This window comes from Parasteatoda tepidariorum, chromosome X2 (assembly GCF_043381705.1).
Source record: "Parasteatoda tepidariorum isolate YZ-2023 chromosome X2, CAS_Ptep_4.0, whole genome shotgun sequence".
In the NCBI taxonomy this organism is placed as follows: domain Eukaryota; kingdom Metazoa; phylum Arthropoda; class Arachnida; order Araneae; family Theridiidae; genus Parasteatoda; species Parasteatoda tepidariorum.
In genome coordinates, this window is record NC_092215.1 from 4,153,984 (window position 1) to 4,170,146 (window position 16,163).

Here is a 16,163-nt window from a genome sequence, read left to right on the forward strand (position 1 = left end):
AAGTGCATAATTACAAAATTTTCATACAGGTGCATAGTTTCAAAATTTTTATAGAGGAGGTGAAAGATTAGCCAAAATTATAAATGCCTATCTAATATTTCTGCAGTCCTTTCCCCACTTTTATATAAAAGAATAAGAAAATGGAATAGTTTGTCAATGAATTAAAATTTTAAATTTATAATGAGATAATCTTTTTGAAATTCCAAACATAAGGTCTTAAAACTTTTAAGTAGCCAAAAATTTTAAAATAACACTGAGAAACACTTGAAAAAGTCAAAATTTCAAAGTTAGTGTAGGATATTTAAAAATAAAAAATTATATTTTCCTTCTTATTCAGGAACCAAAAACAAAAAGTTTGTGAATAGGAATTTTAAAATTCAAATATTTGTAGAAAATGAGACTTCTTAATGTATACTGATGCATCCTTAGTTATAAATGTCTTACCTGACATATTAATTTTGATAAATGGAAATACAGTAGAGTCTCGAAAGTTCGAGTCTCAGAAGTCCAAGGTTCCACTTAATTCGAGGTGCCAAATTTCCCCCCTAGCAACCAAAAGCGTTCTTCCCTTTTCCTCTCGCAACCGAAAAAATGCAGGTGTTATTTTTCGTTTCTTCCTGGAAAGAATTTCAGTAACCCACCACCTTTTGTTCTCTTTGTTTTGGAAGGTGGCTAGGTAGGGGTTGGTTTGAAAGAAATTTTCAAACCAGATCTACAAGAGTTTTATTCTTCCAAGTTCAATTGTACTAGTAGCTTAGATGCTAGTTAGGGACTCAATACACGTGCTTGATCCTTATCATTTTGGAAACTTATTGCTGTTGAAAGTGTTGCGTTAAGGTGCCTGCTGCGAAAATGAGTGGAAAAAATAAGAGAAAATTTGTATCTATGATAACTAAATTGAACGCTATAAAAAGATTAGATGCAGGTGAAACAATAAAAATTGTTGCTACCGATTTGGGTGTTGGAGAGGTAACAGTTGGTGACTGGCACCGCAATCGAATAAAAATTGAGCAGTTTTGTTCACAGAAGTGCAATGAGACTCCAGGAGAAAAAAAAATCTATGAGAACATCAGACTATGAAAAAATTAGCAAGGCTTTATTTCTTTGGTTTACTCAACAGCGTAGCAAAGGTACTCCTATAAGTGGCCATATTCTTCAGGAAAAAGCTGTGTTTTTCAGAAATCAGTTCAAAGAAGGAGAAGAAGATTTCACAGCAAGCGTTGGTTGGTTAGACCATTGGAAAAAACAATATGGTGTACGTCAACTAAATATTTGCGGTGAAATACTCTCGGCAGATACGTCAGCTGTGCAGGCATTTCAAAAACGGATTGAAGACATTATATTGACGGAAAAGCTCACACCTGACCAGTTATATAACTGTGACGAAACAGGTTTGAACTTTAAGATGTTGCCCTCAAAATCCCTTGCTTCAAAAGAGGAAAATTCAGCTCCAGGTCACAAAAAACGGAAGGAACGATTAACCATTTTAGCATGCGCCAATGCATCTGGAAATCATAAAATGAAACTGACTGTGATTGGGAAATCTGCCAAACCTAGAGCCTTAAAAAACATCACTAAAGAAGCCTTACCAGTACATTACCCAAATCAGAAAAGTGCATGGATGAATCGAGAAATTTTCAAACAATGGTTTTCAGAACATTTTGTTCCAGAAACACGGAAGGCATTGAGAAAAAAAAATTTGCCTTGCAAAGCAATTTTGTTTTTAGATAACGCTCCATCTCATCCGGACGATGATGAGCTACGTTGTGGTGAAATCCGTGCTATATTTTTTCCTGCCAATGTTACAAGTTTGATTCAGCCAATGGATCAGGGCGTATTGGAAAATTTAAAGAAAAAATATCGACACCGTTTGTTACAACATTTAGTTCAGTCTGATGATGAAAGTGTTGCGGATGTCTTGAGGAATGTAAGTCTGAGAAATGTTGTCTACTGGATAGCAGATTCTTGGGAAGAACAGACAGTAATTAAATTGTGGACTAAGTTTCTACATGAATTGGTTACGCCTATTGAGAAAATTAATGATGATCATAGTGAAACAATTGTTTTGAAAGATTTGGTGAAGGAATTACCAGGCTGCGAAAATTCTAGTGCAGTTGATCTAAATGAATGGCAAAATAGTGACGACAAGCTGGAAATAACAGACTCAAGTATTATAGAAATGATGGAAGATTAGGAAGAATATGAAACAGAAGAAAATGACTCTCCGTTATCAGAAAAACAATACCTCATAGTGAAGGTTCTGCAGCCTTAGAACTAGCCTTAAAATATGTAGAACAGCAAACTGAAGCCACCCCTGCAGATGTTTTGCTTTTGAAGCGTTGGCTGACTATCACATAAACAAAGAGAAGTAATACACTGAAGCAACAAAAAATTTTAAATAATCTTTTACGTCATTATACTAAAGAATAAAGGATTTTAAGGTAATATGTTAATTTTATTTAATTTCATTTGTAGTTGTTAAAAATTTTCTACTTTTTCGGAAAATCCGAGTTTTCAGTAATCCGAGGTAGTGTCAGCCCCAATTACCTCGGATTTTCGAGACTCTACTGTAATACGAACCTGTTCAGATAAATTTTCTTGGTGTTTTATTTCTTTGAAGTTGGCATCTTTGTTTGCAGACAGCAAAGAGAGCAAAATCTGTTTCCAGAGTTGAGGAAAAACAGCACCATATTGTGTCCTGTACTTTAAAGAAGATGCTGCTTGAACACAACTTATTCTAACTTTGAAATTTGGAGATTTATTAAGGACAGAGATTAAAGCATGCAGTATGGTTTCCTAAAATATGAAAAGTATTTTTCTATATACACAATGTACCTTTCTACCTTTGCAAAAAGCAACAGATTTCTTTGTAAGTAAATCAAATAAAAGAAAATGCTAAAAACTAAAGTGTACAAGAATAAAATTTTTTAATAAGTATATCAGCATGATTTATGTTAAAACACAAAATTTCAATAGAATTGGTTAAGATATACCAACTTCAAAAAGTTTTTCTAGCAAAAAAAATTTGTTGTTCACCCATGGGGGTCTTGATTTGCACATTTTTGCTGAAAATGGTTTGAGCAACATTTACATAAGATACCAAAGTTCCTTTATGGTCAAAAATCCCTTATAAATTTGAAAAAATAATAAAATTGAAGAAAAGAATGATTTTTTTTTAAAACAGTTATTTTTTTTCTTCAGTTCAGTATTATTTTTCTAACCTCTTTCAAACACAAATAATTTCTAAAGATAAAAAATAGTCAATGGAATTTCCAGGTATTATGGATAACTTACATCATTACTTTTTTACAGAGTCATTTCCAAGAAAATTTAGTTTCTGGGGAGGGGGAAGGAAAAGATGAATAGAATTAGCTTTTTAGAATAGAATTAGCTTTATGAATAGAATTAGCTGAATTGTTGTTGTACTTGCTAACTGACATCTTTCAAGAATGTTTCTAAGAATAATTATTGTTTTGAAGAATAAAAAGGGAAGGTAGATTATACTGTAGCTTATTGCAACAGTAACATAAGAATTTTGAAATGAAAAAATATTGAAACCATAAAGTAAGGCTGAGCATTCGTTATAAATATATTAATACTTAAAATAAATATTGAATCTAATAAATCACTATGTATGACTACATATAATGAATATACCCAATAAATCAGTAGAGAGGAAAATGGAACTCTTTAGGGTGGTAAATACAAAAAAGAAAAAAAAAAGAAAAAGAAAATCGGACTTCACTAGGGGTTCAAAAAATTTTGATTAATTTTTTTTTCCTCCTGTATTTTTTATGACACTGGATGTAATTCTTTTTTATTAATTTTTGATAAGGATTGAAAAATGTACATCTCGAATAGGTATTAATGAATACTCAGAAAATTATTAAGGCATCGAATTCAGTCCTTAAAATACAATAAATGGTTACTTATTTTCTGCCGATGACATTAAATTTTTAATAACATTTATTTTCATTATTAACATTTTATTTTCACGAATAATTGTAATAAATGAATATCATACCTGGAAGAATTAAACAGAAAAATAATTCTGTGAAATTAAAAAGGTCTCAGTTTGCAGTGTTGAAAGAAGAGTGTGTACGCACTCGAAAAATACATATTTTGAAAAAATTAAAATTTTAAGTCATATTTCAACAAGGTGGTGTTCAGTTACTAGGTTTAAAATTTTATTCAAATCACATAACTCCCCATTTTAGCTGCTTTGCAAACCCCTGTGTGTGTTTGAATAATAATAATTATTTCAAATTTACTGAAATGTCAATTAGAATGTCATGTAAATAATGTCAATTAAATTTAATGTCATCCAATTACTTATTATTTGGAAATTGTTGAATCTTTGTTGACTTCTTTGAAGGATATTGTTGAGGATAAGCATTAGGTTTCCCTTGATTTTATTTTAGAGCAGTTAAATTTTTAATGTGTAAGCCTGAGAGGTTTAGGTATTCTCCTAATACTCTAATCCTCTCTTGCTTGTTATTTTACATTTCTCCCCAAGCGTACTAATTCTTGCGTCAGTCTGGTACTTTAACCTTACCTGGTCCAAGTACTTTACTCAAAATTAGTGCTAAGTTGCACACGACACCACAATATGAGCAATGTGATTCTATGTTTTTAATATATGCAAAAAAAAATGATTTCATCTCTGCAAGAAGAGCAACGATATGTTTCTCTGATGCTTGATGAAATTCACATTCAACCCTAATTTGATTACAAAGGTGGGAATATGGTGGGTATGTCATACTAAAGTAAAGGTCTAGCAAATAGTGCTCATACCTTTATGATTCAAAGTAAACTTTGTTCATTTAAAATTGTTGCTCATATTGTGCCTGTCGTTACTATAACTGCAAAAAATTTGCATGCTCTGATTAATAGAGTTATTATTGGTCTAGAACATATTGGTTACAGAATTTTTGCTGTAACGACTGATAATAACGCTATTAATCGTAGAGCTATGTCCCTTTTCTGCAGTCCTCCAAAACTGAGTTATGTTTATCCTCACCCTTTTGATAATCCACGCCCTCTTTTTTATGTAATTGATTCAGTACATGAGGTTAAGTGCCTTCGTAATAACTGGATCAATAAAAAAAATGGGCAATATATGTATTACCTCCACTTTGATTCTGATACCGAAAAGGTACAAACTGCTAGCTTTGGCTCTATTCGTAAACTATATGAGTTAGAATCAAACAATCTATTAAAATATGGATATGGTTTGACAAGAAAAGCTTTGTGGCCATCCAACCTTGAAAGCCAGAATGTAAAGTTAGCATTGAAAATTTTCAATGCTAATACTGCTATTGCATTGCGAGAACTTGGTTCAAAGCACAATTTACTTGACTGTAAAGAAACTAGTCAATACATTGATATTATATCTACTTGATGGGACATTGTTAATGTAAAAACCCTTTTCAAAGGTAAAACTATGTGTGAGCCTCTTACTTGTGATGAAAAATATATTTTCTTGCAAAAGTTTCTAGATTGGCTAGAATGATGGGGTAAATTAGACTCATACAGTGGTAGACTAACAAAGGAAACTCTTATTGCTTTGTTAATTACTACTGAAGCTATAATCAATCTGACACAGTAGTGCATTACTGAGTTAAAAATGTCATATGTGTTGCCCGGGAAAATCCAGACTGACAAGTTGGAGTCTAGGTTTGGGCAGTATCGCAGGCTCTCAGTATCACATTTCCGTACGACAAATGTTTGAGACAGAAAATAAGCTGCGCTTATCCAAACAACTTAGATTATCTTCTCATCATAAAGGTGATATAAGTATCACCTTTTTTGATGATAAAGAAGTCAGTTCATCTGAAAAAGAACCAATTGATGACTATATTTTTTAAACGTCAATGTCAATGATATTTTTAAAGTGGAAGCATCAATGCCTGTAATAGCATATTTAGCGGGCTATTGTGCTCAAGCAGCACTAAAGCATACTACTTGTACTATGTGCAGGGATCTTTTGGTTCGAGATAAAGAAATGGATTGTGTAACTAAATTCAACCTCATCAAAATTTGTGATCGAGGTGGGTTACTATATCCAACAGAGTTTGTGATAAATGCAGAGCTTCATTCTTACATTGTTGTATAAAAATTGGTTAATACTAATTATGAAGAAAATTTTTTAAAATGTTCTAATCAATGTAATATTTCTCTTAATGTTATTCTTAATGTATTGCAAAATAATGATATGTTGTCTACTACAGGTATGTGTAGTGATGGTCACAACATCGAAAAATTATTAAATTTTATATTAAAATCTGCTACAAATACTCTGCTAAACAATTATTGTAAAATGAAAGTTGATGACCATAGTAATGAAAAGCAAAAGAAAAAATTAAAAGCTGCTACTGTAAAATAAAATAAAATAGGAAAATTAAAACTTTAACCTAACCTAATTAAAACTTTAAATTTAACCTAACCTAAACCTAATTAAAACTTTAACCTAACCTGTAGTAGACATCATAGCTATATATAATCCTTGTTATAAACCTTTATTTCAAAAAAATGCACATTCATCTATTTTTTATTTAATAATTTATTCTAGTGAAATAGTCCTTTTTTATTATTGATAATTATCTTGATTTATTATTGATTTAATTTAAATTATTTTCATATTTATTTTGCTAGTATATTTTAAATTAAGTTTATTTATTTTATCTTATTCATTTATGCAAAAAATATTTAAAATTTGTTTTTAACTAAATATATTTTCAAATTTACAAAGATTTATAACAAGGATTATCACTTTTAATGCTTTCGTAAAGTAGATTGTTTTCCTTCACCCCTTTTAAAAATAAATATTTAATTATTATTGTGAAATGTAAAATGATTGATAAGATGTCTGACATCAACACTTTTAAAAATAAATATTTAAACTTCATTTTTAATTCAATGAGGAAATTTTAAACTTCAATTTAATCTAAAATGTGTTTAAACTTTTAAAAATGCAATGTAAATAATAGTCTTTTTTTCTCCCTTCATAAACTTCTTGTTTACTTTCTAAACTTTATTTAGATTTCATTATCGGGAGATGTAATGCAACTACTTTACATTATATTTTGTGGTACATCTCATCAGAAACTGCAATTTTAGCAGGGTGCGTAGTATTTTTAAAAAGTTCTTAAAGGTGCTTATTTTCCATTTTCTTTTTTTAAAAGCCCTTAAAGGTGCTTTTTTCATTTGGTGTTCTTAAAAAGTGCTCTTTTTTAAAATGAGATTTTTCCTTTACCATGTTGATTTTCGCTACGAATTATGCAAAAAAAAAACTGTTCACATTGTTTTATACAACGTTTTCACAATTAATTCACCCCCAATCTATTTCGCCTTATTGTCAGTCCGTAGCATATGAAAAAGCCATTCATTTTACATGATTCAAAATTTCATGATTTTTGACAATTGTCAAAAACAATGCTGAAAGTTTTTTTTTTTGACATAACAGTTAAAACAAGATAAAACCGTCAATTGTCAAAAACTTTCCAACCCTGCCTAGTTATGATATTTTTTTTAAAGTGCTTAAAAATATAACTACAATTTTATTTTACTTGTATATAGTTTGTATTACTTGTATATAGTTCATATTACTTGTATATAGTTCGTATAATCTAATTTTTAAAATGGAATATCCCCCCCCCCAATTTAATGGTGTTACGAATATCTGTATTTGTTACAAAATCGCCAGCCACGGGTCATACTTTATTAAAATATAAAATGTTTTATCATGTTCTTTAAAAATTATGGCATTCTTTAAAAAAATTAAAGAAAAAACATCATTTCAAGAGCGAGTTATCTTTTCAACTTCTGTGATTTCAGAATTTTTGTTATTATTTCATTAATTTAAAATTCAAGCTGAAGCAAGCGAGGCATCCACGATTTTTTTAAATTCTGAAATGAGAACAGAAAATTAATAATTTACTGTTATATGTATATTAAAAATTTTATCAACTGGCAGCATTTTCAGAAAGATTGTTTCTTTAACATGTATGGTAAAATACAAAATGTAAGAAAATATTTTAAATTAAAAATGAAATTTTTTTATCAAATTTTTGTTTGCATTTTGGATTTGGAGTTATGTTTTGAAATAAAATGTAGTACTATTTATTTGCCTACTGTACAATTATTAGCAATTTATTGTTTTACTTTTGCATGTATATTAACTATTTTATCAACGTGCAGCATTTTGTTTCATCAACATGCATGGTAAAATACACAGGGTATCCATGCACCTGGAAAGTTATGATTTTAACTATCTTTTTTTTCCTTCAAAAATTATCGAATTTTCAAAATGGATTTTTCCCTTCCCCCTAATTTCATGGTGTTCCAAATATCTGAATTTGTAACAAAATCCCCCCTCACAGTCATGCTTTATTAAAATATAAAACGTTTTTATCCTGTTCTTTAAAAATTACGGTGTTCTTTCAAAAAATGAATGTAATAACATTTCTAGAGCAATTATCTTTTTACATTCTGTGATTTCAGAACTATTTTTATTATTTTCTATTTTATCAATTTAAAATTCTAGCTGAAGCAAGCCAGTGATTGGCAAATATTTTTAATTCCAAAATGAGAACAGAAAATTCTCCAAAAAAGAAAATAAATTATTTGCTTCTGTATTTTTTCAGCTATTTTATTGTTTCAACTATTTTCCGTTTTTTAAATTTAAAATCTATAAATATGAAGATGCAGAGTATAACTGTTTTGGTTATACTATTATTTCAATTAAGTTTAAAATGCTTCTTAAATTTATTGTTCTGTTTTTTAAATTTATTGTTCTGCTTATTTGCTTTTGTTTACATATTTTCTTCTTATTGATTTAAATAAAGCTTTTGTTCTATATATATATGTTTGTCATTATTAAAGCATACTTATACTTTAAGATAAAATTAATCTTCATATACTTAATTACCTCATTCGTAAAGTTCTAATCTATATCATTAAAGTAATGATTCAGCTTATTTAATAAGTCACATTAAATCATTTTTATCACATGTATGCAAAACAAAAGAAATTAGACGGACAAGTGTGAATTTATTAGTTTACTGCAGTAAATCAAAAAAATTCAGAATAATTATATAAATTTGCTATAAATATTTCAAAGTTTTATAAAGGATTGACAAGGGTCATGAAACTTTTTGAGTCTATCTAACCATTTATGTTATTAATTTTAATCTATCTTTATTATTTTATGAGTTATTAAACCTCAAAATGGATCCAGAACTTTATAAACACCCCATATTTTAAAACACATCAAGTAACGTAATTTCTAACTTACTTCAGGGGGGGGGGGAGAATAGCCTAAAATGCCTTAGCAAAGAGTTCACGAGAAAAAAGTTCTTTTAACAAAAAAAAAAGCAACAAAATGATATGAAATAAAGTTGTTCTTACCAGTTGGCACCGTGCCAAAAAACAGAAGAGCAAATAGCTAACAGCAAAAAAATATTTTTATGCTCAGCTGGACTGATTACAGAAATCCGTAAAACAATGTAAGAAAAAAAAAAGTTTATTAAAAAAAAAAAAAGATTTAAAAATTTATAGCAGTTTACAATTTGAGGAAAACTAATAATAACGAAACAACTAATAATAACGAAATAGCTAATAATAACAAGAATAAGAAATAACTAAGCGTGCCCTAAGAAAATTCTGAAGAAGGAATGAGTGAAGGGGAAATAAGTTTTACTCTCACAATGCCCTCTCCTTCAATGGAAATAACACAATGTGACTCAACTTATTAGAAAGAGAGAAGAAAATGTTTAAAAGAGGGGTGTACCCCACCTCCTCCACCTGTCATTTCTACTGGAGCTGTTTAGGAGGAATCAATCAGTTATTTTTAAAGGGGTTGGGGGGGGAAGGGGATACATTATCTGATCTTATTTTATTTTTTAAAGAAATTTCTATTGATAAGACAAAAAAATCAGCTATATTCTCTTTTTATTTGGAATTTTATTCTGTTGAACTATGTTTATTCTGTAAGTAACTTTATCTTTAAAAACATTATTTGAATTTCCATTACATTACAATTTTACATTATTTGAATTTCCTGTTTAATATATTGTAAAATGATGAGTTAAATATCTTTATTTTCATTTCATGAATATAGACAGATGTTTTTGATGTATGATTAATTATATTAATTTATAAATGATAGCAAATAGTTAAAAAATAAGCAACAATATGGTCTATTCAAAGTGTGTTTACGTTAAATGAAGAACAGTGCTTAAAAGGTATTAAAATTTTTATTTATGAAGTTTTTAAAAAAATTTGAACATTTCCTATTGGCTCTATGAGCTTATACAATGTACAAAAATATTTTATTAGTTAGGTGTCATTGTACTTAATCTTTAAAAAAAATTAAAAAGTATTGAATTTGATATATTTTTGTATCTGTATATATACTTGAATATTTACTTTAATTGAAAATGGCTTAAGCGTATTGAACTATGCTTTCTTCTTTTTTTAAAAAATAATAATAATTACGAAAGAATAAAATTATTATTTGAAAGCGGTTATTAGTGAAAATTTTTTCTATTCTTGCTCGGTGATACTGAGATTTTTTGCTGCAGGTATTGTTACGGAAATCTACCCATTAAATTGTAAACATTTTCAAATGAAATGATTTAAATTTTAAAGAAATATTCAATGCTTAATAGTTTTAAATTTACTTTAATTTAATGTTTTCAGTATAAAGTAATGTAGAGATTTAAATTTAGTGCTTTCAATGTAAAGTTAACTTTTTTCTCTTATAATTTTAGCTTCGTCTGCTGGATAAACAAGCTTATCTACCATGAAGGAGGCATTCACTTTTGAGATTAGGTGCTGTACAATGCAAACGGAAATTAATATTCTGGTAGAAAACTGGGAGCCATATATTTGATCCTGACAGAAAACAAAACGACTGGAGGTTCTCTTTAAATCTGCTGGAGCTGAAAGTTTGAATAAAGGTGCATCCCTGTGCGATTCATCCTTGCTGTGTGTTTGTGTGATCTGCGCAACTGTTGTGGACCATTTTATAAAATCTTTCCACAAAGCAAAGATTTTCAGTTTATTGCTCTGAAATATAGTTCAGTTGCACAAAAACAAAAAATTGAATTGAAGAAAAACTTTAAACTGTATGAAATGACTGTAAAGTTTTGGAATTTTTTTTAATTTAAAAATAATAATAATTAAAATGATAACTCATGGTCCTACTATTGCTTTTTGAAATAAAAATAAAAATAATTTTATTTAATTACAAATACGTGTTCTTAATTTATATTTTAACAAAAGAATAGTGATAAGATTATATTAAACAATGATAATAGGAATGTATTGCTTTTAGAGTTAAGTGAAATTATATTTATATTGTGTTTTGTTTTAAAATAAAATAATTAAGTAGTGAAATGTTTGTCATGATTTGATTTGATTTATTTTTTTATTCTTAACTACTGCATTGTGTAATTTATTCTAGTCATTATAGTTATGTTTAAGTATTATGAAAATTCGAGAAATTTTGAAGATATCAGAAGCAATTTTATTTTAACATCATTGTTAAACATTAACTCTAACTTATGAGCAATTATACTACTAGCATTGTATTTATTACTTCAATTTTGCAGTTCAAATTTGAGATAAGTGTATATATATTTTTATGACGTTTAAATTAATGTAATTGTAAAATAATGATAATAGTAAAAATTTATTTGGCTTAATATTTAAGATTTAGCAGAACATTTATTTACATTATTGTAAAAAAACAGAAAATTTAAATCAGAGAAGAATCTTGCTTAAATTTTTATATATAAGGTTCTTTGCAAAAGCAACTTTTTTAAATGCATAATATATATATATTTTAAGGCTAATTCTTCATAACACATACTATATACTCAGAGAAAAACGAGGAATGGAATTGTCTTAATCAAAAATCCATTTTGTTATAGTAACTTTCTCAAAAGAGTAATTGATTGTAGTCAAATTTTGATCATTAATACTAAAGGCAACTTTTAAAAGATAATGTAAAAAAATTTATTATTTTTTCGTCTCATTCTTGTATGCAATTATATGTTTGTGCAAATTTAATTTAGATAACACATAATATTTACTGACAGTTTTGAAATTAAAATGTTATGTAAATTTTTTGCAAAGATTGTTAGCAATTCCAGTGAAAAGAGAAGGGGAAGAAATATGTGTAAATTTGTTGAAGTAAGTAATTTGAATATTTTTAAATTTTGTTCTTTATGTGTGCCAATTATTACAAGAAATGTCCACTTAAAAATCGAAAAATTTTAATATTATAAAGGGAAAAAAATTAAGTTTAAATTTCCACTCACTTCAAATGTAAATATATAACTTTATAATTATGTAGTGTGGTTTTTATTATATAATTTCAGAATATAAATAATGAAAGATAATTCTTTATTGTGTCAATTATTGCAAAAAATGACAACTTAAAAATTGAACAATTTTATTTTAATATTATAAGAAGAAAAAAATTTTAAGTTTAAATTTCCACTCAGTTCAAATGTAAATATATAACTTTATAATTATATAGTGTGGTTTTTATTATATAATTTCAGAATATAAATAATGAATGATAATTGTGAAATTACAAATGGCTTAAGTTACACATTTAAAATATATATATTTATTACGAACTAACTAATTAAATTGAGATTTTGATAAAATAAGCCAAGTTTTTTTAAAAAAATTAAGAGTACATTTTAAAATTATAGACTTGAAAATTATTAATGATATAAAATTTGTCAGAATACCCATTGTATGAATAAAAAATAAAAAAAAACAACAATAAAAGTTGCAATCAGCTGAACATAAGATATACTTTGGAGTAAAAGGAGAAAAATGGAAGGTAGCACAATTCACTGATATAATTTTATTTAGTATTTCTGTATTGCTAAGTAAATAATGCATGGAATGACATAAAACTATTGTTCTATGTTTTATTGCTTCACAACAATACAGAAAATTAAGTAAAATTATATCGCCGAATTATTCTACTACTATCCATATCTTCCTCTTGCTTACTCCAAAAAAATAAAAAGCGAAGCAAAATAATATCAGAAAATTCAAAATCTAATATTATATAGCATCAAAACTAATGCAAAATAATATTATGGCGAACCCTAGACAATATTAGTTTGTATAGAATCTAATATTATATAAGGCTGAGCAAACAGCGACCTCTTGTATCTTTCTAATATTAGAAGTTGTGCAAGATAACGTTAGATTTTGCCAATTTTCTGATGTTATATAATATTATGTGCTACTTGGGTAATGGTCTTCAGAAAGTGATTCCAAGAAAGGATTGGGGAGGGGAAAATTCCAGGTGCTCTGACCATTCTTTGGAGTAACATTAAGCATGAAAAAAAAAATAATAAAAGCACAGTAACAGGTGGAAAAAAATTATGATGAAATTTCCAGTGGGGTTTCTAAAAAGCAAAATTTCTTAATGAAGAAAAAAAAAGTAATACTATATAGGCCGCCCCATTAGATACGCCTTCCTACTAGATTTTCAAGTTTTAAATCAATAACGCCGCGGCACATCTCCGCGAAATTACTGTAAGGAAATTTATTATTTTAATTATTAAAATTTCCTATGATGGGACAGTATTAAATTCATCCCATCAGAATCTACAATCGTAACTTTGCTAAATTTATTGATTTTTCCGAAATTAACAAGATAATTGAAATATTGTATTAGGTGGGCGAAATATTGGAATTTCCGGAAGAGATCCGAAATTCGTCAAATTCCGAAATGCGGCATTTCGTCAGTCCCGTGAATGCTGGATTTTAGGTCCTATACTGTACTTGACTTTGAGTCATTATTCCCCTTTCTTTGGCTGTCACTGTGTTCAAAGGGGGAATAGCAGAAATGACAGATAATTTTTTAAAAAATAAGGAAAAATAGGAAATAACAAGATTTAAAGAAAAAAAGCAGGGCCACAGAGATAATAGGAAAAATAGGAGTTCTGCAATCCCTGTAGGGAGTGCATAAGTGCCAACATTCACTCTTTTCGAGAATGGATATTCCAAGTGGTAGTAAAACAATTACCGAAAAACTATCTTCCTCAAAAATATATTTATACTTTAATCAGGTTGAAATTCACTATCGAAAGGGCTAATATGCTTTTATATATTTGTTGTAATTATTTATATGCAGTGGTGGTCAAACTGATTTAAAATTATTATTATAATTCAAAAAGTTTAGTGAAATAACATGAATTTCGCTAGCACTTTAAATATGAAAATAAAATCTTCCGGGAAAACCGGAAGAGTTGGCAGGTATGGGAGTACTTTCAGAGATTTCTGAGAATCAAAGAAGACAAATAAAATTATTTGTTTTAACTCTCTTTAACTAAGCAATCAACAGACATGATGACTCCCCCTGCTTAAAGGCCAGATGATAAGAAAACAGGTGCTCAATGAGTCACCCTTTTTCACTGAGCTATGATTGAAAAGAAACAACTATGTAGGGGGTGAGGAAGGGAATGATTGATGATATTTAGTACAACACTCTTACTTCTCTTGACAGTGTAGTTATTATACTTAAGTATTTTAGAACAGTCCCCCCCTTGCAAAAGAAGCTTAATCTCATTCATGAGCATTATTCCTCTGTTTCACATTCTATTCTTTACTTTCAGAATGCTCTACTCTCCTCATGTGGTCTCATTCTAAGCAAAAAGAAGAATATATTAATGAAGATACCTATATATCAATAATAAAAGGTCATGTTTTTTCTCTGTTGCTTAAGGCTGCTTACACACCTCTTCTTGTCTTTCAAAATGCTCTACCCTCAATGCACAGACTCATTTTAAGGGCAAAAGAATGACTTTTAAAAATTTTTTGTGAGACTGAAAACATTGTTTTTAATAACTATTGAGATTAACCAAAATTAAGTATTTTTAAGGGCCGTGGGAGTCCTTGCTGTATAATAGATGCCATATCACTCTCCTGAAATATCTGCTCATTTTGTATGAAAAGAGCAGTTAAGGAAAAAGAAGAGAAATACCATTTTGATGAGAGCAGATAATTCCAAGAGACTATCATTTCTCATCATGCTCTTTAATGCATAACAAGCATTCCAACACACTTTCATAAAATTGGCTGATAAAGCACACAATAAAGTTTCACAGGCTTTTCCAATCAACTCTAGAATTTGGAGGGAACCTAAATGCAAAGATTTTGTATATTAGTATAATGCATTTGGATTTATTAGAATGACAACATAAAAAGTGTATTAAAGGGCCTTAATTTTAGTCAGTGTCACTTTCTTGGTAGGGAAATGCCACTTCTGTTGGTGTCATAAAAAGACATAAAATTTAGTGTCTATAAAAATGATTCTAACTAACATAAATCTGTGTAAAAAAGAATTAACCAAATATTTTAAATAAACAATTATATTTTTTGTTTAAGTTTGCATTTAATATTATATCATAAAAAGTTTGAGTTTAAAAGATGAGGTTTCATTTTTCTAAAATAGCTTTTTTTTAAAATTTAACTCTTAAAAATAAATTATTGAGAGCATCATTTTTAATGCGACATGAGGTAGTATCATCAAAGAGCTCTCTACATTAATCTACCTAATACATTCATCATTCTACATAATACATTTATAATCCATATAATACATGCATTCATTCTCTACATAATACATTCTAATCTACTTATTTGTCTTTATATTTTTTCGTGTTCCTTTATTTGACTTTTTCCGGTGTTTGCTGGGAGAGGTTCACTCACTCTACCTTGAATTTATGTTTCTTAAAATTTAGTTTCAAAAATAAATACATTTGTTTTTATTTACATATTAATTTGAGTTAGAATGGTATCTTGTGATATCAAAAAATTGTATGATTTTACTTCTTAAATGTTATAATACCTAAATGGGTTATAATTTGAATGTTTACCAGGTACCAGCACAGTAGAAGTTTTTATCATCATAACCAACAAAACTCCTATGATTTCTTTTTCATAGGAGCGTTTATTTAACGCAGAAGCATTTATTATTTTTTTTAAAAATTTCTATATCTTATATATTGAATGCATTGGCTCGTAAAAGGGGCAGAAATTTTTAATCAGCGTTGAAAAATAAATAAAAAGGAAATAAAACTGGAAGTATCTACTGAAATCAGATCGATGCATAGAACAAAAAA

General features: G+C 28.3%; 1 protein-coding gene across 4 annotated transcripts in view; it reads right to left on the reverse strand.

The window, feature by feature from the left end:
- LOC107449378 (HEAT repeat-containing protein 6) overlaps nt 1-16,163 on the reverse strand; it is a 139,123-nt gene that overhangs the window by 12,927 nt on the left and 110,033 nt on the right. For 3 of the 4 annotated variants that reach the window (XM_016064886.3, XM_016064884.3, XM_071188391.1), the window contains 2 exons: nt 15,023-15,180; nt 2,581-2,796 (listed from right to left, as the gene is read on the reverse strand). In XM_016064886.3, the coding sequence (XP_015920372.1) occupies nt 2,581-2,796; nt 15,023-15,180 (374 nt within the window). The remainder of the gene's footprint in view (nt 1-2,580; nt 2,797-15,022; nt 15,181-16,163) is intronic. The other variant, XM_016064885.3, reaches the window with a different exon arrangement.